The sequence below is a fragment of the Sphaeramia orbicularis genome, chromosome 22 (genome assembly GCF_902148855.1).
Source record: "Sphaeramia orbicularis chromosome 22, fSphaOr1.1, whole genome shotgun sequence".
NCBI classification, from domain to species: domain Eukaryota; kingdom Metazoa; phylum Chordata; class Actinopteri; order Kurtiformes; family Apogonidae; genus Sphaeramia; species Sphaeramia orbicularis.
The window spans coordinates 2921701-2942147 of NC_043978.1; the positions used below are offsets into that span (position 1 = coordinate 2921701).

At 41.5% G+C, this 20447-nt stretch overlaps 1 protein-coding gene across 3 annotated transcripts; it reads right to left on the reverse strand.

Moving 5' to 3' along the window:
* Positions 1 to 82: 82 nt before the first annotated feature.
* map7a (microtubule-associated protein 7a) lies at positions 83 to 13697 on the reverse strand. 3 transcript variants are annotated; one of them, XM_030127425.1, is made up of 15 exons: positions 13255 to 13697; positions 12527 to 12622; positions 11131 to 11205; positions 10870 to 11033; positions 10660 to 10756; positions 10363 to 10479; positions 9204 to 9343; positions 8155 to 8303; positions 7836 to 8074; positions 7578 to 7761; positions 7327 to 7495; positions 1741 to 1845; positions 1536 to 1586; positions 1163 to 1391; positions 83 to 934 (listed from the first exon to the last, which is right to left on the reverse strand). In XM_030127425.1, exons 1-15 carry the CDS (start codon positions 13379 to 13381, stop codon positions 924 to 926), a joined length of 1953 nt encoding a protein of 650 aa, XP_029983285.1. In that variant the 5' UTR covers positions 13382 to 13697; the 3' UTR covers positions 83 to 923. The 3 variants fall into 3 exon arrangements, with proteins under 3 accessions (XP_029983285.1, XP_029983284.1, XP_029983286.1); XM_030127424.1 differs by having other exon boundaries at positions 9204 to 9367; positions 13255 to 13696; XM_030127426.1 differs by lacking the exon at positions 12527 to 12622 and having other exon boundaries at positions 9204 to 9367.
* Between the last annotated feature and the right edge of the window lie 6750 nt (positions 13698 to 20447).

Here is a 20447-nt window from a genome sequence, read left to right on the forward strand (position 1 = left end):
AATCATAGTGTTTATGTAATTATTTTACCTCATATTTGTTATGTTTACATTCAAGAGATGAACTAAAAAAACAAGGCAGAGATGCAGCATAATACAACTTTAATCAAACATAGCATGTTTAAATTGTTTACAGCTTTTACAAGTGTATTATAAGCAGTTCTTAAAGTGTAAGAGCAAATACTCATGATTGAATACCATTGTTTTTATATGGTTTTTTTTTATTATAATAAACTGTCTACACCTCAACTTTGCTTTGTAAAGTGACTGCACAATATCAAACAAAGCAAACAGTGAAATAAATGCTTTGTGCATTGCATAATCTAAAACACCACTCACATAACTGAAGCAAAGTCTTTGGAAACTAACGTCTGTAGCAGCTTTAAAATATGTGATTGCTATATTTGATCAAGCCAAAGGGTAAAATAGGAATTCACAGAGGAAGCAGACTTAAACTCTTGTTCCTAGCACACACACTTGCCATTCTAATTCCACAGCAACAAAACTGAGGAAGGAAAAGTGCTTGAAGAGCAAGAAATGTTAGGAATAAGCAAAAAGCGTGTGGCTGACATGTAATTGTTAGAACGGCTATTCCTAACATTTCAAGGCTTATAGAGGAAAGAAACCCTCTTCACAGCTCATACACAGCTTTTTTCAGCAAACTATCATTACTGTCTACTTCTACAGTTTATGATCATTAGAAGTTGAGAAACCTGCTGAATGAATTAACATGTGATATGTCCACTATTAGTACCACTGGTTACACAGAGAAAAGGGACCAAATGCTGACATCCTTACGTAGGGGCAAGGCAGCAATTTTACATGCTCTTTCAAAGTGCCAGAGGCCAAAGGCTGCACTGGAGAAGTTTCCATGTTTCACAGAGAAAACACAGTTCTTTGTCAACGTCTGCCCACTTTGCAGTTGCTCAGATGACCTCTACAGAACACAGCAATGGAGAGAGAAAAGACACAACATTTGAATGCATATCATGAAGGTCTATATACAGTAGCTCACCAGGGTCAGAACATTTATCAAATAACTTAACAGCTGGATTTAGACACTTACCAGCACCTTTTGAACACAAACTCCCTTTCCAAACATTTGGGACATTTTTGAGAATGCTGTAAAATGTAAGAATCTGCTGAAATGCTGGTTCCATCTCACCTGCTCGTTGGTGGGTCTGGATTTCCTCAAGGCCTGTGAGAGTTCTGAGAGACCGGCGTTCTTTGAAGGCCACAACAGGTACCATGTCTTCCTCATTATTTAACCTCAGCTGAGACGGCTTCGATGGCAGTGGCAGTTTTATAGCATCTTCAATGGTGCCGTTGTGCACAGGCTGTGTGTTTTCCTTTGGCTGAGCTTCATTTGGCAGAATCCTCATTGATACAGATTTCTGTTTAAAAACAGATTAACCATTTTAGTTACAGGGATACTGTGGCTCTTAGAAGCAGAGCTAGTTATTAGTTGATGCTGGATGTGCGTCATTAAACCCCAGAGGCAATGTACTTCTAAAAAAAAAATTAATAATGATTTTCACCATATCTGGAGAATCTGTCCTTCTGGTTCTCCGCATGATCTCCTCAAGCCGCTAATGAAAAAAAAAACCAAACATCTTTTACAATGAACCATGAGCCTTCATAAAAATAAGCTTGAATTTTTTTTTTCTATAAGTTGAGTAGGTAGTGCGAACTTTGGTGACTCTACAGTATCTATAGTGTAAGGAGGGTGGGTAAATATATTACCTTTTTTCGTGCTTGACGATCTTCCTCCTCTTTCTGTGCAATTAATTCCCGCTCTTGTCGAAGCTGCTCTGCTTTTGCTTTTTCTTTGGCTTGCTCCTCCTCTCTCTGCATAAGGCACCAAAGAAAGGTAAAGAATATTTACTCATAATGTAACCAAAAGTGCTGAAACAAAAAGAAAACAATACACATGCATCCACAAAGAGGCATGTATTATCTATAAATATGAGTAGATCAGTGCCACCATGCCATTGCCCATTGGTTTTTGCCATTTAGAAGCCAGTAGTTTGTGTTTTGCCTGTGGGAGTAAGGAGTGTCCATATGTTGACAAAATTGCAGAGCTGGTTTGGTGCAAGGGGTCATGGATGAGTTAAAGGGTGCCTAAAGGGAAAGATCACGTATAATCCTAGCGGTTCCATCAGGTAACTTATGTTATAGCCCGTTGACAAGTAGCAGTGGCAGATCCAGAAAAAAAATGGAAGGGGTGTTGGGGGGGGGGCTATATATACATGCATATATGATATCCTTCTCTGAATTGTCATATTCCTGCTCAACAGAACTGCTTGCTTTGTTCACAGAACATACTGTGCATTATGGTCATATTTCACAACACAATATACACTTTAATTTTAATTAACCCTGAAGCTTAGATGTAAATGTCACATCCTGAAAAACACCAAGACAATCAGATAGCCAGTAGGTTAGTCATCAGGACACTGGAGGTTTAGCTCTATAGGTAACACTTTGTAACACTCCAAACAAACAATTTTTTCTGCAGATTCTTAAATGGGGTGGCGTGGCGCTGGAGTAAGTGTTGTCGAGTACAAAGTCACTATTCCATCAGTCAGATATGTTTCCTCTTTCACAGGCTGTTCCAGCACCATAGTGATGCAGACTTGAATTGTCCCATTACCTGGGCTGAGGTGGACTCGTCCCTGGCCCCATGCAGCAGTCACCAGTCTAAGATGACACATCGCCTGGTGCTGGGTCGTGTCTCTGTGACAACGGTGGATTGCAAAGCTTACAGCTGCACAAACACCAAGTGTAAACGTGTGGTTTCCACATCATCTGTCTCACTGACTGATATGTGTTTACTTGAACTCATCATCCGGAAACAATGTTATAAATAGTACCATCTTTATAGTAATAAAAAGGTCCAGTGTGGTGCATTTATGGCGAGTTTTTACGGAATTTGCGCCTCTCTTGCTTTTAAGTAAAACACACAGTTAATGTTGTAAGCATGGCCAGTACAGGTACACTTTAATACAAAACTAAAGTACAAGTCATTTGATGAAGAGATGGATAATTTGTTACCTCCGCCAAGGAGGTTATGTTTTTGCCAGGGTTTGTTTGTTTGTCTGTCCGTTAGTGTGCAACATAACTCAAAAAGTTATGGACAGATTTTGATGAAATTTTCAGAGTTTGTTGGAAATGGGATAAGGAAGAAATGATTAAATTTTGGTGGTGATCGGGGGTGGGGGGGCCCACGGGGGGGCCACTGATCAGCCTTGGCGGAGGTCTGCGCTCTCCGATTGCTTCTAGTTTTGTTTCCTTTCAGTGGAATTTGACACCAGTAGAAACTGATAACTACTATTACTTATTCAGGACTTGCAGCTGACGTCACTGGTCATGTGATTGTTGTTTACACCGCCGTATTGGTAGGCACGCTATCTGGGTCCAGAAAGTCAGAACTGTTGCTTTATATCATGTTTTTCTTTGGACTCATGTTTGCCTGTTTTGTTATTTGCGAGTATGTCTGCTTGTGATAAAGGCACCATAGATGAGTTTCAATGTTTACTAACAACAGTGATGCGCGTAACTCGGAGGTAAAAACAGGAGTACCAGCTACCAGCTGGCTCACATCAGCCGCATACACCTCCAGGCTCTCCCCCGGAACTCGTGAATGAGCCAATATTTTAGCTCTAAAACGGTCCATTAAATGTCTCTCTCCAAAAGCCGATCCCATCTTCTCTTTCACGGCTGCATAATTTGACTTGATTGCATCGAGAAGGCTATCCCATAGTAGAAAAGCAGACTTGCACAGACAGGTGGGGGGGGGGGGCGTGAAGTTGGTTCCATAAACGGAACCAGTTCCGAGTTCCGAAAACGGAACTGCTTCGTTTACGGAACCAGTTCCGTTTTTGGAACTCGCAACCAGTTCCGTTTAAGGGTCCAGTCCCGTTTAAGTGTCATGGAAGTAAGCCGTGCTCCAACCTCCATGCACCGCTTAGCGTCCTCCAAGCTCGGCTTCTGCGGGGCTTGGAGCTGATTTAACCCGCATTGAATCGTGAGAACAAGCCGGTCCACGGACCCCGGATCTCGTTCTGAATAATGCTCTCCATCAGGTCCGACCCATAAATTAATACACATTTGCCCTCTTCTGCTGTTTATATTTTCTTTAATGCTGGCAAATGTCATTTTATTTTACTTCATTAATGCCAACCCCAACTTCCACATCGCCCATTGTGCCCTCCACATAGCTAAATTAAGGGGGGAAAATATATAATGTGATGTGAGGAATGAATCGTGCGCTGTCCGTGGTGCTGAATCCGAGACCCTTACACGGAAGCAGATCCGAGAAAGTTTATCTTTGTTACCTCCGCCAAGGAGGTTATGTTTTTGCCAGGGTTTGTTTGTCTGTCTGTCTGTCTGTTTGTCTGTCCGTTAGTGTGCAACATAACTCAAAAAGTTATGGACAGATTTTGATGAAATTTTCAGGGTTTGTTGGAAATGGGATAAGGAAGAAATGATTAAATTTTGGTGGTGATCGGGGGTGGGGGGGGGGCACAGGGGGGCCTATTTCCAACAAACCCTGAAAATTTCATCAAAATCTGTCCATAACTTTTTGAGTTATGTTGCACACTAACGGACAGACAAACAGACAGACAGACAGACAAACAAACAAACCCTGGCAAAAACATAACCTCCTTGGCGTGGAGGGGCCCACGGGGGGGGCCACTGATCAGCCTTGGCGGAGGTCTGCGCTCTCCGAGTGCTTCTAGTTTTGAATGTGTTTGAAAGAAGGTGTTTCAGGGGAGTCACTCATCCGATTTTATTGAGAACTTATTGTTGTTGTTTTTCTTTTTTTTCTTTTTTTTTTTTTTGTTTTGTGTTTAAGAAAAGTTTTTGTTTTACTTTAAACAAGGACTTTACCCGTATTTCTATTAGCCCGTATGCCGCATATGTGTAATACAGTACCATGGACAGCGCACGAGTCATTCCTATATCACATTGTATTATAATTTTATTCCTTATACAACTTTAAACATGTCATAACGTTCTATAATCAAGGAATATATGACAGTATGACACAATAACTCTATTCAACCCATAAAGACCCAAACCACCACAGTCCAAAATCATCTACTGCTCTAAAATGTTTAATAACTTCTTAACCACTAATCCGATTAATACATGCTAATAATTCGTGTAAAATGCAATTTGTCATCTTTTCATGGTCAAAGTAGAGCTTCCAGCCCGGCTTGGTTCCGAGTTCTGTGAAGGAAAACGGTTCTCGGAACTGGATCCGTGCCCCAGGTCACAGCGGCTCATTGCACGGCTTTGCAAGCCGCAGAAGCCGGCATTCGGACCCCGTAGGACGGCTTCCATGGCATGCAGCGATGTGGGAGTTGGAGTTAACATTAAGGAAGTCATAAATGACATTCACCAGCATTAAAGAAAATGTAAACAGCAAAGGAGTGCAAATGTGTATTACTTTTTGGCTCAGACCTGAAGGAGAGCATTGTTCGGAACTAGATCCGAGGTCCGTGGGGAGGCGGCTTGGTCTCCTGGTTCACCCCATTTTAGAGCACTTCCCAGGCCCACAGAAGCCAGCCTTGGAGGGCCTGATGCGGGCAAAGCGGGGCTTGGAGGTCAGTGCATGGCTTGGTTCTGAGTTCGGTAAACGAAACTAGTTCAATGATCCTTAAACGGAGCTGGTTCCGAATAAGCAGATCCAAGAAAGCTTATTCATAACCAGCACGAACTGGACTTCCGAGGTCCGTTTAATTTATACGTAGCCGGTAGCTGATGAAAAGCCTGGAGCTTGGAGGTCCGTGCTGCGGCGTGGTGTACCAGGTCACAGCGGCTTAGTGCACCGGTCTACAAGCTGGCGCTAGAAGCCTGGAGCCCGGTTTGTGGAGGGCACAATGGATGATGTGGAAATTGGGGTTGGCATTAATGAAGTAAAATAAAATGACATTCGCCAGCATTAAAGAAAATATAAACAGCAGAAGAGGGCAAATGTGTATTAATTTATGGGTCGGACCTGGTGGAGAGCATTATTCAGAACGAGATCCGAGGTCCGTGGACCGGCTTGTTCTCGCGATTCACTGCGGGTTAGAGCAGCTCCAAGCCCCGCAAGAGCTGGGCTTGGAGGACGCTAAGCGGTGCAAGCACAGCTTACTTCCATGACACTTAAACGGGACTGGACCCTTAAACGGAACCGGTTGCGAGTTCCGAAAACGGAACTGGTTCCGTAAACGGAGCAGTTCCGTTTTTGGAACTGGGAACTGGTTCCGTTTACGGAACCAACTTCACGCTCGTACATTATACTTGTTTTTCTTAAGACAGTTCAAGTTGTTCATGTTATTCAGATTTTTAAGAAAACTTTGTAGATGTAAACCTGATTATAATATAATTTTACTTTTTTCACTGTTACTATTTTAGTGGTCCGGCCCACTGGAGATCAAACTGGGATGAACGTGGCCCCTGAATTAAAATGAGTTTGACACCCCTGCCTTACTGGATTGAAACGTTGAAAATGATTAACACAATAATGGGGTTTGAGATTAAACATGATTTCTGCACAGTTTATCTTGGAAATCTGCCACCCACAATCAATTCTAGAGACAAATACCTGATTAATATAATGATGGCAGCCTGTAAAAAAAGCCATAACGAGAAAATGGCTGAGTGAAGAACCCCCAACAAAGAAGGAATGAATTGGAATTATTAAAGAAGTATACAATATGGAAAAACTAACTTTCTTCTTGAAACATAATTTGGACAAATTTACTAATTATTGGCTAAAATGGACATCTATCCCAGAAGATGTGATGCCCTATAGGACAACACCTTGTTTTTCTCACGACAAATACACATATATCTCAATATCTGTGTGTTTTACTGTCAACATGTGTAAATATGCATTCCAGGAAAATGTACACAAATGTTTATGAAAATGATGGATGTAATTATGTCAGCAGGTTTATGGGATATGATCTGATGCAACATGAGAATATATCTGAATGATCTGACATGGACTGAAACAGGACAATACCCAAACTAACTCAACCCTCTTATCATGATGGGATAACATTGTGACTCATTGACCCACTTCTTTATTGCTGTATTTTATTTTGTATTTTGTTGACGTCTCTTGTTTCATACGTTTTTACTTTTTTGTTTTATTGTCTGTTTGTTAAAAAATGTAAAATCTGTTTAAGAAAAAAAAAAAGAAAAGAAAAGAAAAAACATTTGATCAACCTGACAACCCCATTAGTGTCACTTATTTCCCACCGCCACAGTCCACCTGTCTGCTCCAACAGTGGAACTCAGCAGGCTGATCACTGCATTTCCATCACCAACCTGTTTTTGGAGGAGGGCTGCCTCCTTCATGGCCTGAGCTCTCTCCTCCTCAGCGCGCCGCTGCTCCTCTTCCTCCCTTCTTCTCTTCTCCTCTATCAGACGCTGAGCCTCCGCCTGCTGCCGTGCTCGCTCCTCTGCCCTCCTGAGCTCCAGTTCTTCCCGACTCCGCCTGAAATGCAGCACAACCATCTCAGCCTCCCCTTAACAGTACCAGAATGGGTGTGCCGTCATGTGTTTGTGCAGAAGTCGACCTTTCTGCCTCCTCTCGCTGCAGGCGCTCCTGCTCCTCTCTCTCCCGCTGTAAACGGGCCTCTCTCCTCTTTTCAGCCAGGAGACGCGAGGCTTCCCCTGGGTCTGTCGTCCCAGCAGATGGTGGCTTGAAGAGGATTTGAGGAGTCTGTGGAGCTTGAGGAGGAGGAGGTGTCTGTGAAGAACCTGAAGAAGAGTGAAGTTTAAATGAATATAAATCGGAAACATGCAATGTATTTTTCTAGTGAAAGGCCACTTACTTCCATCTCCTGCTGTTCTATTGACAGATGTTACTAGAACAGCATCAGGCAGGTTCAAACATGGAGTCTCTCGTGGGCTTTTATCTTCCATTTTCTCTTGCTGACCTTCAGCTAATGTTCTGTCAGGCCTTGAGTTGGAAGAGGGGATACGGTTCCAATCAGTAACGTCTTCTTCTGGGACCGATGAGAGTTCGAGGTGCAGGGGAGTTGAATGTCTGCTGACTGATCTCCTGGGACTCCTGTAAAACCACAGAAGAAGAGAAGGTGTCCTAATTTGTTCACATCAAATACATACATGGTTGCTTTTGGTTACACCCACCTCACATCCCGTTCTGGTGAAGGGGAGGCTGTTCTGCTCTGAATAACAGGAGCTGGTTTCTGGCTGGTGTTCGCTGCAGGTGATCTGAGATTTGATCCACTGTTGAGAATCTTGTTCTTATTAGCATCTTGCTGTCTTGCTACTTTTATCTAAAACAAACAAAAAAAGATATTTCAATAATTTTCTTCTCAGTTTCCTCTTAGAAATGTAAAGACTACAACCACAAACAGCTGGAATATCCTAATGAATCAATGCTTTAATGCTGGGGTGTCAAACTCATTTTCTTTCAGGGGCCACATTCAGCCCAATTTGATCTGCAGTGGGCTGGACCAGTAAAATAATAACGTAATTAACCTATAGATAATGGCAATTCCAAATTTTTGTCTTTATTTTAGTGCAAAACCCCCCCACTAAATTATGAAAATACTTACTTTTCTAAACTATTCAAACAAAAAAGATGTGAATAACCTGAAAAAACTGAAATTTCCTAAGAAAAATAAGTGCAATTTTAACAATATTATGCATCAACTTATCATTTCTACATGTGCATTATGGATCAGACCTACAAAGACACTAAACACTTTGTAACCGGCAGAAAATGGTTAAAATTGTACTTAATTTTCTTTACACCTTTCAGGTTGTTCATATTTGTTCAGATTATTCACATTTTATTGTTACAGGATAGTTTGTAAATGTAAATATTTTCATAATTTAATGTTATTTTTCACTCTAAAACAAAGACAAACATTTGAAGTCATTATTTACAGACATAATGTAATGTTATTTTTGTCACATCAAATTGAGAAGAAAATATGGAGTCATTATTTTTGTAGGTTATTATGCTGTTATTTTACTGTAGATCATATTGGTCTGTATGTGGAACCTGAACTAAAATTAGTTCTACAGCCATGACTCTAGAATTTTTACACTTTGCAAAGACATCCCATAGGCCGGATTGGAACCTTTGGCGGGCCGCATCTGGCCCCCGGGCCACATATTTGAGACCCCTGCTTTAATGAAATTTAAGAGGTAGCAAAAGCTGGCATTACCTGTGGCACACTGACGCTTCTACGATTCATGTTTTTGGGACTGGGGGAGGCAGATGGCCTGTGGTTGGCTGTACCAGAGCAGGGCTGGGGTTTGGGAGGTGAAGTGGTGGTGGTGGTGGTATTCATGGAGTGGAATGAAACTGCACGACGACAGACATGAATAACTGAGAAAGTGTTGTTTTTTTTGTATAATAATCATGGGAAGTTGTAAAAAATTGCACAAATGGTGGAGATAGTGAAAAAGATGAAAATGTGAGTAAACAGAAAGGGAAAAAGAAGCAGCATTAGAAATCACAGACCCTAGCAGAGTTACCTGTTGTAAACAATAAATGCACAAAAAAGCCAGTAACATTGCATTGCCATAAACTTAAAGATTCAGTGTGTAATATTTAGTTACATCTGGTGATGATGTTGCAGACTGCAACCACGATGGCACTACCCTCATTAGAGCCAGTGTTTGTTTTGTCCATACTGACTTTTTTTTTTAAAGGCATGTTAAGTCTAGGTGATATATTACAGTAATGGAAATTAACACTGAATCACAACAACTAAAAAAATAGGACCAATGTCCCGGTATCTGAGCATCATGTTCTGTCCAGAATGAATACCAAGTTGAATGTGTGAGGTTGTCAGGCTCTGTCTTTATGTTCCACTCCTGTGGTCTGGATGCAGGAGATCAATCTCCCAATAAAAGTGGGTGGGACTTTCACTGGAGGAGAACTCAACTAATTCAGTCACATCCTACCAGTGCTCAATAGCAACTATATTGATATCTGTAACCATTTAAATGTTATAAACCATCAAAATATGGACCATTAGAAGGAAAAGCACATTTTTAATGTTTCAGAAAATTTGTCAAAAATCTAAATTTCTCTAACTTTGTAGACATCGCCCCAAGGAAGATATATATCAAATTTTAAATGAATCCAACAAGTAGTTTAATCAGAGAAGATGTTTGAAGAAATTGCCAACAAAGATGATGACAAAGACAATGACGGACGCAGCACCTTCACTACAACTCATGACCTATCAGCCGGTGGAATTAAAACACAATTATGAATAAATAACATATTCCATTTTTGCTTTCCGATCCCCCTAAATCTTACACACTGGACCTTTAAGGCACATGAGCACATTCTGTTATCATGAGGGAGAGTACCTTCTTCTCCTGTCTGACAACCAGCACTCTTGCTCCTGGCCAGATAAGAGCATGTAGGGGTAAGGAGGCGACTGACCAAGTTCTTCTCCCATGATGTCAGTGGTAAGCGACGTGGAACTAATGTATTGATCAGTGTAAAGTCTTAGGTGCAGTAAAAACAAAAGATAAAGCTTGCCAAGAACTGTGGTGTTAAGATATATGACACAGAAAACGGATAATGTTTAGTGTGATGTTATTGGTTTAGAAAGATACAAGGTTCAAAGGACAGATACAGACAGAACTTTGGTGTGTGCTCACCATTGGTTTTGATGACCTTTCTTCCTCTGTTCAGACTGTTCTGTTGTGCCTTTTGGCTCTTCTCCAGGGTCTTGCGCACTGCAGATTCATATCGCTCCTTTATCCAGGAGAACAGGCTTCAGTGTTCATGTTCTTCACCTCCAGTCATAAGGACTGGCTATAAAATCAACCAGGATGACTAAAAATAAAATTCTGACTATCAAAACTCACTTTTTCCTCCAGCAGCCTCTGCTTACGCTTCTGTTCGACTGCAGCCCGCCTCCTCTCCTCCTTGAACCTCTGCTCCAGGAGTTTCTTCTTGCGCTCCTGCAACTGTTGTTCATAATAACGCCTAGCCCGCTGCTCCCTCTCCAACCGACTCAGCTCCCGAGAGGCTGAGGAAAAAGAAGTGAACCAGTATAAACAGACGTACCTGTTATGTATGTTAATGTGTTCAGGAATTAAAAACAGTCATTACAGGAGCTTACATACCAAGCACTTTCTGATGCTCCTCTCTTCTTTCCCGAGCTGCCTTAAGCCTCTCATCAACATTTGGTCCATTAGATCCTAAAAGAACAAAAAGGTCACTAACAACATTGATTATACCAAACATTAAATATACTGTAGAATACAGAGTGGATCTTGATCCTGAAGCAGTGATTGGACTAAAAACTGCATCTTCACCAGGGTTGAATGACATGGCCAAAAATGTTAGCATCATATTCATATTAGTTGAAGACAACAATTTGTAGTATATTTATTGTCAAAACATGAAATAACTTACCCAAGGACAGAACATTTGACAAAGTTAGAAGTAGCGCATACAAAACAATTCTAATGACAATTCATTGATTTTGCTGATTAAACTGTGTCAAACATTTTACCATAAGTGTCAGCAGACTTTGGCACAGATAGTGACTGACAACCATCATCATGTTTCTAAACTGGAAATTCTGACTTTAACCCATAAACACCCTAACATCCACCATGTACCAAAATCATCTACTGATATAAACTGTTTAATCCTTGTTGATCGCCTAATCCATGTAAATAATTGGTGTAAAATACAGTTCTTCATCTTTTCATGGTCATCAGATATGACCTATTTGGACGTTCAGAGGCTCCGTAATGAACATGGAAACATCATCATCTTCTACAACATTGATTCACCCGTGGAACCCATGGAGTTGGATCAATGACGGTGGATGGACACACTTGGTTTATGTTCAGTTAATAATAGATTTTGCTGAAAAAGTCCCTTTTTCTTCAGTTTTATCTATTTTTGATATTATAATCCTCAACTTTACTCTGAGCTTTAATGAATATCTACATTATTAGTAAATTAAATGTCAGAAAATACCTGATTTTCACTGAAAAAAAAAAAACAAAATACAGAAGATGATATTACAATAACCACTAAAGGATGGTTAAATATAGAAATAAAAAATCATTTGGAAACTGCCATAAATATCACACTGGGTCCTTATGGGCTAAGGGCTCTCAAAAGATAAAAATCCCCTTCAGATTTTTTATAGTTAGTCTGATCAGTTCCACATTTACTTCTGTCATACACATTTATTTATTTATTTAGGTGTTTATTACTTTGATGTCTAGTTTCAGTCAAAGATGGCCAATTTCAGGCATACATAATGTGTTTTAAGTGTCAACATTTTGGGGGAAGATGTTCCAGATTGACTGTCAAATCTGCTATCTTGTTTTTTTTTTTTGTTTTTTTTGTGTGCAAATCTACTGATATTACACTGGCCCTTAAAAACCGCTATCAGTCGACCTTTAGATTAAAAAAAAAAACATTAGTGGGGAAAGTCCTACAATACACTGTAGTCACAGAGGAGGTGGGACAGCATGCAAATGGAGATATCTATCAGACCTGTAGTGCCCCGTGGACTAGCTGTGTTCCAGATTTGCTCAGCCTTTTGGACAGGACAGGCCATCTTCTTTGCCTGTGTATTTGGTTTGACATTTTCTAGAAGAGAAAAGTGGCACAGGGAAAAAAAAATGGAACACCAAGGTTTTTTAAACTTTCTTTTCATACATAAATCTATATCTAAGTGCTTCTTTTTGTGCAGTGTAAAATAAAAATAACCAGATAAAAAAAAAAGTCATCCAGAAAGCTGTGTCCCAGATGGTAGTTATAATGAACTGGTATGACTTAAGGGTAAACTGCCAATGAATGAGCCATTATAAACTGTCCGCATGTAACAGGCAAAGAGAACAAGCCAGCACCTGACCAGTCCTCTTGCAGACAACAAGACACAGAGGCATTGCAGGCTGATGATGATGAGTAATTTGTATGATGCAGAAGGAAAAATCACATGGATGTGTTTCTTAAGGGTTGAAAATATAAGGTTATGGTATGTTCTGTGTTACATGATGCAATCTGTGTCCACAGCTCTTATACACCCTCATGTTTATCACAGGCAGGCTCAGCTTTATAATGATTTTTAAAGGGAATATTAATGCATATACTCTATTAATGCGTCATCAGTGTTATCCCTGTATTTGTGATGTACATAAAGCCCTCTAGCTCCTAGAAAAACCTTATTTTAATTATTCATGCTTATATATTGTAATAGTATCAGTTAAAAATCTACTAACCATTAGTTTTGTCTGATGCTTTCCCCTTCCTTTGGCTCTCGATGGTACGTGTAGATAGTGGTCCCTGTGATGGAGGGACGACACTCTGTTTCTTCTGTACAGCCATGCTAAGTATTGAGCTTGGCATACTAATGCTCTCTCTCTAAACCAGCCCCCACCTCCACTTTCCGTCCTCCTTCCCCTCCTCCTCTTTTGAAATTCTATTTCAAGATGCCTTCAGGTCCTCGCTTTCAGAGTACAGGGATCTGCCTCCTGCATCAGCTGCTTGTCCATCTGTGTTTCTCTGAACCAGTAAAGAGCATGAAAACAAAGCATCCGCTTGTAGCTCTGTTCAGTGGACTGTAGACAATTAATGCAGGGTTATCTCATATAAGGTTAAGGTTTGGAGAGACCCGTCAATGAGTCTCCCCTGAAAAAGGCTACTCCCCCTTTAAAGATGTTACCCTTGTGAGCTGCTCTGCTTTACTTTCACATTACATAGCTGTGTCCCTTTAAATCCCCCCACCACACTGCTCACCACACGGAATTGGCCTAAGAGATGATGTATTTCCTGAAGACAGAAGGAAATGGAAGCTCATTCTCCTAAATAATAACCATGGTAACCAAAGGTAATACAGTATTCAGTGACACAGATTGCCTGGACATTGATTTGCTTGGATGGAGTCACTGTCCTCAATGTGTGTTGCCCCCCCCCAATTCTCTCATGATTAATGAAATAGTATGACTATTCACTCCACTAGATGGAGGCATTTCATTCTAAAGAAAAAAACTGTGCTTCACTGATATTTGCCTACATCGAGTGGTGGAATCCAGTGGGGCGGTCGAGCCTATTCCAGTTTATGGTGAAGGCAGGGTACACACTGGAGATGTTGGCAGTGCATCACAGGGCTGACATACACAGACAAAACAAACATCCACTCTCACATTCACAACAGTTTTAATGTACAGTATATCATTGCATATTCAATAATATCACACTGTGCATAATATCATTTCACCAAGACTTTCATATTTAGTATCTTATCCATTTGCTTATTTAACTACAATGGACTCAGATTGGGGAATGTGTGAATCCATTTTTCTTTTATTGTTATGTTAATTTTCAGGCACCATTAGGGTAAAGTAATCAACAATATAAAATTCCAATTAGCTCAAGGTTAAACATCTAAAGGAGTAAAATTCAACATACACATTGATGCAGCAATAAAATTAATCCAAAAACATCATACGGTATTTTACCAAACAGCGACTACTGCAACTTTTTGTATCGTAATAGCATTTTGACAGTAATACCTCAGTAAAGTTTTTAATACAGGGCTCTTACATATAGTGGCATTAGTACTTTTATTCAGTTTGCTCTTGTGGTCAGTAGTTTAAACTGTCAACTTAAAGTAGCGTATGACTTTCATGACAATTTATTTTTTCAAATTTGTCAAAAACCAGTGATATCCTAATTCTCTCTAATCCATTAGTCTGTCTGTGCTTACACACCTGAATCATTTCCCTCACAGTGAACAACTTTGTAGATGACTCCATCATAAACACAGTCCTCTTGTTTACAGAACAAACCCAAACATCACTCAGGCCTTTTGGGAAATTTTGTTGCTAAGTGCATTGTGGGAATGGTGACCAAGCAAAAGCGGTTTCTCACAGATTCGGCAAGAAAACGAGCCAGATCGCTAAAACGTACACTTCTCCAGTCCACCAGGTTTGTTTTCCAGAATGAGTCTAGTCTGTGGATGGAGGTAAATGACACATTTGGGTTCAGCTTCTCCAACAGACAGACAAACTTCCGCTGCGTGGAATTCCCATTCCCACAATGCACTTTGTGACAAAATTTTTGAGTGACGTTTAGGTTTGTAATGTAAAGAAGAGGACTGTGTTTATGATGGAGTCATCTTCGAAGTTGTTCACTGTGAGGGAAGTGATTCAGGTGCATAAGCACAGACAGACTAATGGATTAGAGATAATTAGGTTATGACTGGGGTTGGACACATTTGAATAAACATTTGTGATGAAAGTCATAGGCTGTTTTAACATTTACAGGTACTCTTTAAAGCAGTGTAACTTTTAATGTTCATCTCTTATAGGGTGTAATTCTTCTACTGACCTGTTTACCTTGTGAGACACTAAAACAGGTCAGTGGAGGTGACAATCTCATTAGCTATACTAAACTATCCCCAGAGAAGGACGGTGTTGATGTGTTTGCTACCAGCCAGAAGGACTTGTTGATCTTTAATGAATAGAGCTCGTGTTGTTCCCTTCCTCTGTTGTGTATGAATTCTGTGTGGCCTGAGGCTGTGGACATGGTTTAAGAGCTCTGTACCTGAGCCAGCAGCTGCTAAAATAATCCCCAATCGTGCTTGTAGACTGTGTTTCCAATTCTCTGACTGGGGAATGAAATTACCTCCTCAGAAGGTTGAATGTACTCACAATATTAGCAGAGCCAGACTCATCTATACAATCATCCACTCATGGTAAGGGAAAACAGTCAGGTTTGGTGACAACATTTACTTTACTTTATCTATAGAAAACAATGGAGTACCATCAGACTTTGGGACCAATAGGGATGGGGTAGCCCAGCTACAATTAATTACCAAATTTAATATACACACCTGATCAAAATTTTAAGACCAGTTGAAAAATTGCATGAATTTACATTTTGCAATGTTGGATCTTAAAAAGGTTCTAAGTAAAGTTTCAAAATGCAAAAAGAAGAAATGGGAGTGAAACAAAAGAAAAATTGGAGTAAGCAGTTTATTGAGAATAACAATTAAATTAAAACCCAAACCCATTGTGGGACTAATAAAGGCATATTTTATCTTATCTTATCTTGTCTTGTCTTATCTTAAACTGAAATAGGCTGTTTATCAGCCAATTAAAAGTTTAAGACCACAGCTCAAAAAATCCTGAAACCCCCATAAACTAGAAATAAAAGTTTCAAAAAAACCTACTCAGTAATGAATAGCTTCACTGTTCTTGTTGATCACTCCAAAAATTCATTTTGGCATGCTTGATTATTATTATTATTATTATTATTATTATTATTATTATTATTATTATTATTATTATTATTATTATTATACAAGTGTTTCCAGGAAGCTAGTGGGAACGTTGCTCCAAGTGGTGAAAATGGCGTCACGGAGGGCATCCACTGTCAGGAACTGATGTCCATTTTTGTTCACTTCCCTTGCCATCCATCCTCAAATGTTCTCACTTGGACTTGCATCAGGGGAACATGCAGGATGGTCCAAAAGAGTGACGTCATTCCTCTGTCCTCAGTCCTTTGTCAGACATTGGACATTATGAACTACAGCGCTGTCCTGTTTTTAAACCAAGTCCTTCCCACATAGACCAGGGCCCTCAGACATGATCTATAACCCCTGAAACATCTGCACAGGGACAGCCCTAGCCGTTGGATGCCCCTGCACAACCTGAAGCTCCATTGGTCTACTGAAGGATAAAGCACCCAGATCATGATGGCCACGTCTAGAAAACATCTCCAGTGGGATCTCCTTCTCATGTCAGTAATGTTGGAAGCCATCAGGACCGTCAAGGTTCCATTTGTTCTCATCAGAGAATAAAACTTTCTTTCACTTGTCAATGTCCCATGTTTGGTGCTCTCTTGCAAAGTTCAGACAGGCAGTTTTGTGGTGTTGATGGAGACATGGCCTTTGAAGATGTTCTTTTGTTCTCATAGCCCTTCTTTGGCAGATGTCGTCTGATGGTTATTGGGCTGCAGTCAGCACCAGTAAGTTAATTTGGGTCAAGGATCATCCTGTCTCTTGACAGACAGCCAATCTGATCCTCCGGCTCAGCACTGGTGACATTTTTTTGGGTCTACCATTTGACTTTTTTGTTCCATAACCCTCAGGACCTTTTAAGAATTCAAAATGACTGTCTTACTGCGTCCAACCTCAGCAGCGACAGTGCGTTGCCAGAGGCCTTGCTTATGCAGCTCAACATTCTGACCACGTTCAAAGAGAGAAAGCTTTTTAGCCTTTGCCATCAGGAGGTCATGACAGTATGAATACCTGACAGAAAATGAAAATTTTTGGATTTTAAAGGCTGTGGTCTTAAACTTTTGATCAGCTGATGAACAACCTATTTCAGTTCAATTGTTGTTTTCAATAAATTGGTTACTCAAAACTTTTTTTTGTCTCACTCCCATTTCTTCTTTTTGCATTTTGAAACTCTACTTAGAACCCTCTTAAGATCCAACAGAGCAAAATGTAAATTCATGCAATTTTTCAACTGGTCATAAAATTTTTGATTTTATATATATATAGTTGAAGTGTAAATGCCATAAACAGTCAGCATGGCTATTGTTGTGGACTCCTGTCAGCTGTTAAGGAGTCTAATGACAGAGGGGAAAAAAAGAGTTCCTGAGTCTGAGTCCTGCACTTCAGACTCCTGTACCTCCGGCCTGAGGGAAGGAGAGTCAACAGTCTGTGTTTGGGGTGGGTGGGGTCTTTGATGATGGAGGCAGCCCTCCTGCGGACTGTGCACTGGTAGATGCTCTGAGAGGGCAGGGGAGTCCTGGTGATCTTGGACACAGTCTTCACCACTCTCTGTAGGCATTTGCTGTCCATGATGGGGGAACTGCCGTACCACACGGTGAAACAGGCGGTTAAGATGGACTCAATAACATAGCTGTGGAAGTTGTTGAGGATTGTAAGTGACATGCCAAAGCTCCTCAGCCTCCTAAGGAAGTACAGCCGCTGCTGTGCTTTCTTCAACAGCTGTGTGGTGTTTAGTGCTGAGGTGAGGTCCTTGCTGATGTGGACCCCCAGATATTTGAAGCTGCTCACCCTCTCCACTTCCTGTCCCTGGATGAGCAGTGGCTGATGAGGGCTCCTTTCCTTCCTCATGTCCACAATCATCTTCTTGGTCTTGTCTGTGTTGAGGGTGAGGATGTTTTCCTTGCACCATGTTGCCAGAGTGTCCACCTCCCACCTGTAGGCTGCTTCATCTCCACCAGTGATGGGTTCTATCACAGTGGTGTTGTACGCAAACCTCAGGATGGTGTTGTCCTTGTGGGAGGCCACACAGTCGTGGGTGAACAGGATGTAGAGGGTGGAACTGAGGACATACCCCTGAGGTGTGCCGATGTTCATGATAATGCTGGCTCAAGTCATGTTTCCTATCCTAACAGACTGAGGTCTGCCAGTCAGAAAGTCTGGGAGCCAGTCACAGAGAATGGGATGTAGTCTGAGGGAAAACAGTTTGTGGGTGAGCAGATTGAATGCAGAGGTGTAGTCGATAAAGAACATCCTGATGTAGGAGTCTTTATTCTCCAGGTGTGAGAGGGAGGTGTGCAGGACTGCAGCGATGGCATCTGAATTCGACCTGTTGGACCCGTAAGCGTACCGCAGGGGGTCCAGTGTGTCCGGTATACAGCTCTGAATGTGGACCAGCACCACTCTCTCAAAGCACTTTATAATGGTTGGACTGAGTGCTACTGGCCTGTAGTCATACAGGCAGGTGGGCGGGCTTTTCTTGGGAGGGGGACAATGATAGTGATTTTGAAGTATAGCATAAGGGGACAGTTCTCTGACTGAGGGAGAGGGTTAATAATTGAGGTGAGAATGTCTGTCAGCTCATTGACACAAACTCCGAGGGCTCGTCCAGGAATGATGTCTGGCCCTGCAGCTTTGCAGGGGTTGATCCTCCTCTGGGCTTTGTTTACCTGGGCTGTTGAGATGACCAGAGGGGGGAGGGGGGTGAAGTGGTCCAAATGTCTGTGAGCCTCCTATCTATGTGGGGGGTGGAGGTCTCAAAGTGGGTGTAGAATGTGTTGAGGTCGTCGGGCAGGCTGTCCTCTGGCACTGATGGTACTGGAGCTGCGCCTGTAATCTGTGATGTGTTGCAAGCCCTGTCACTTGTGCCTGGAGTCAGCACTGGAACAGAAGTCATCCCCCTTCTCTCTGTACTGCCTCTATTTGCTGTGATGGTCTTTCTCTGTCCGTACTTTGCAGCTTTGTACTCAGTCTCAGTGAAAGATGTAAATGCAGTGGAGCAAGCACATGATATTTGATGTACCTGACTGATTATCCTGGGCTTCTGCTTGGGAAACTTCTTGACTTGTGTAACCCAAATGAAAAATCAGGTCACTAACCCTGTCATTTATACTGCGTTTCCTCTACGTGGTACTGGCTTGACTTGACTCGACTCGACTCGGCCTTTTTGCGTTTCCATTACGATAAAGGACCTGGAATCTGGTACCTGGTACAAATTTTTTGGTATCACCTCCACCGAGGTTCCAAGACAGGGGACCAGATACTAAAATGTGACGTGTAAATACTGCAGAACACTGATCGGTCAGGGAGTCGTCTCTGTGACCTGCCGTTTTACAAAAAACAGATGCGGAAGTTTACAGTAAATATAGCGGTAGGTTAATCCACATGATGACAGCCCAAAACTACACCACAGTCGGTCGAGATTCAGTCTTTGGTGGCCGACATAAAAATTCACCATGAGCGTGACGAGACAACATGCAACGAGCGAGTTTAACAGCAACTCTCTACGTAGATGACACGGAAGTAATGCGCCGCATCGCTCTGACGTCCAGGTACTGTGAAGTCGGTAGTATCCTGTAATGGAAACTGTTTCCAGGAATAGGACCTGGTACCTAAGTCGAGTCAAGTCGAGCCAGTTCCACATAGTGGAAACGTGGCATTAGACACCCTCAGTGCACCTCCTGTAGGGGGCAGTGTTCCCCCCGTGAGTGTTTGTGTTCTCCGAACCAAAGTCAGGTATCGCGTGAAGTCTGCACCTGTGGCAACGCCACTTCTTGTCAGACACGAGGGAGATGGTAGCAAAGCACGAAGCATACTGTAGCAGACAAAAAGCAGATAAGTGGAGAAAGACATCCACAGTCAGACCCCGGTAGTCACAGACATATCCCAGTTTCATCCCTATAAGCTGTGAGCCGAAGAGGATAAACCCCCTTGTGAGAATTTATGCCTGCTGAACCTCCAGTGAGTTAGCAGATCATTAGCCGGCTTTTCGTTAGCTGCTCTGAAGAAAAAAATGCTTATTGTGCTATTAACTTGTTATAAGTTGGTCTACCTTGCTCAATAGATGTCATAAGATGTTTTCCAATGCTTTTTTTTGACTTTTGTATACTTGATTTGTAATATAAAGCTTAAGAAAAGATTGCTAGCTTGTATGCTAATGACCACGATATGCTA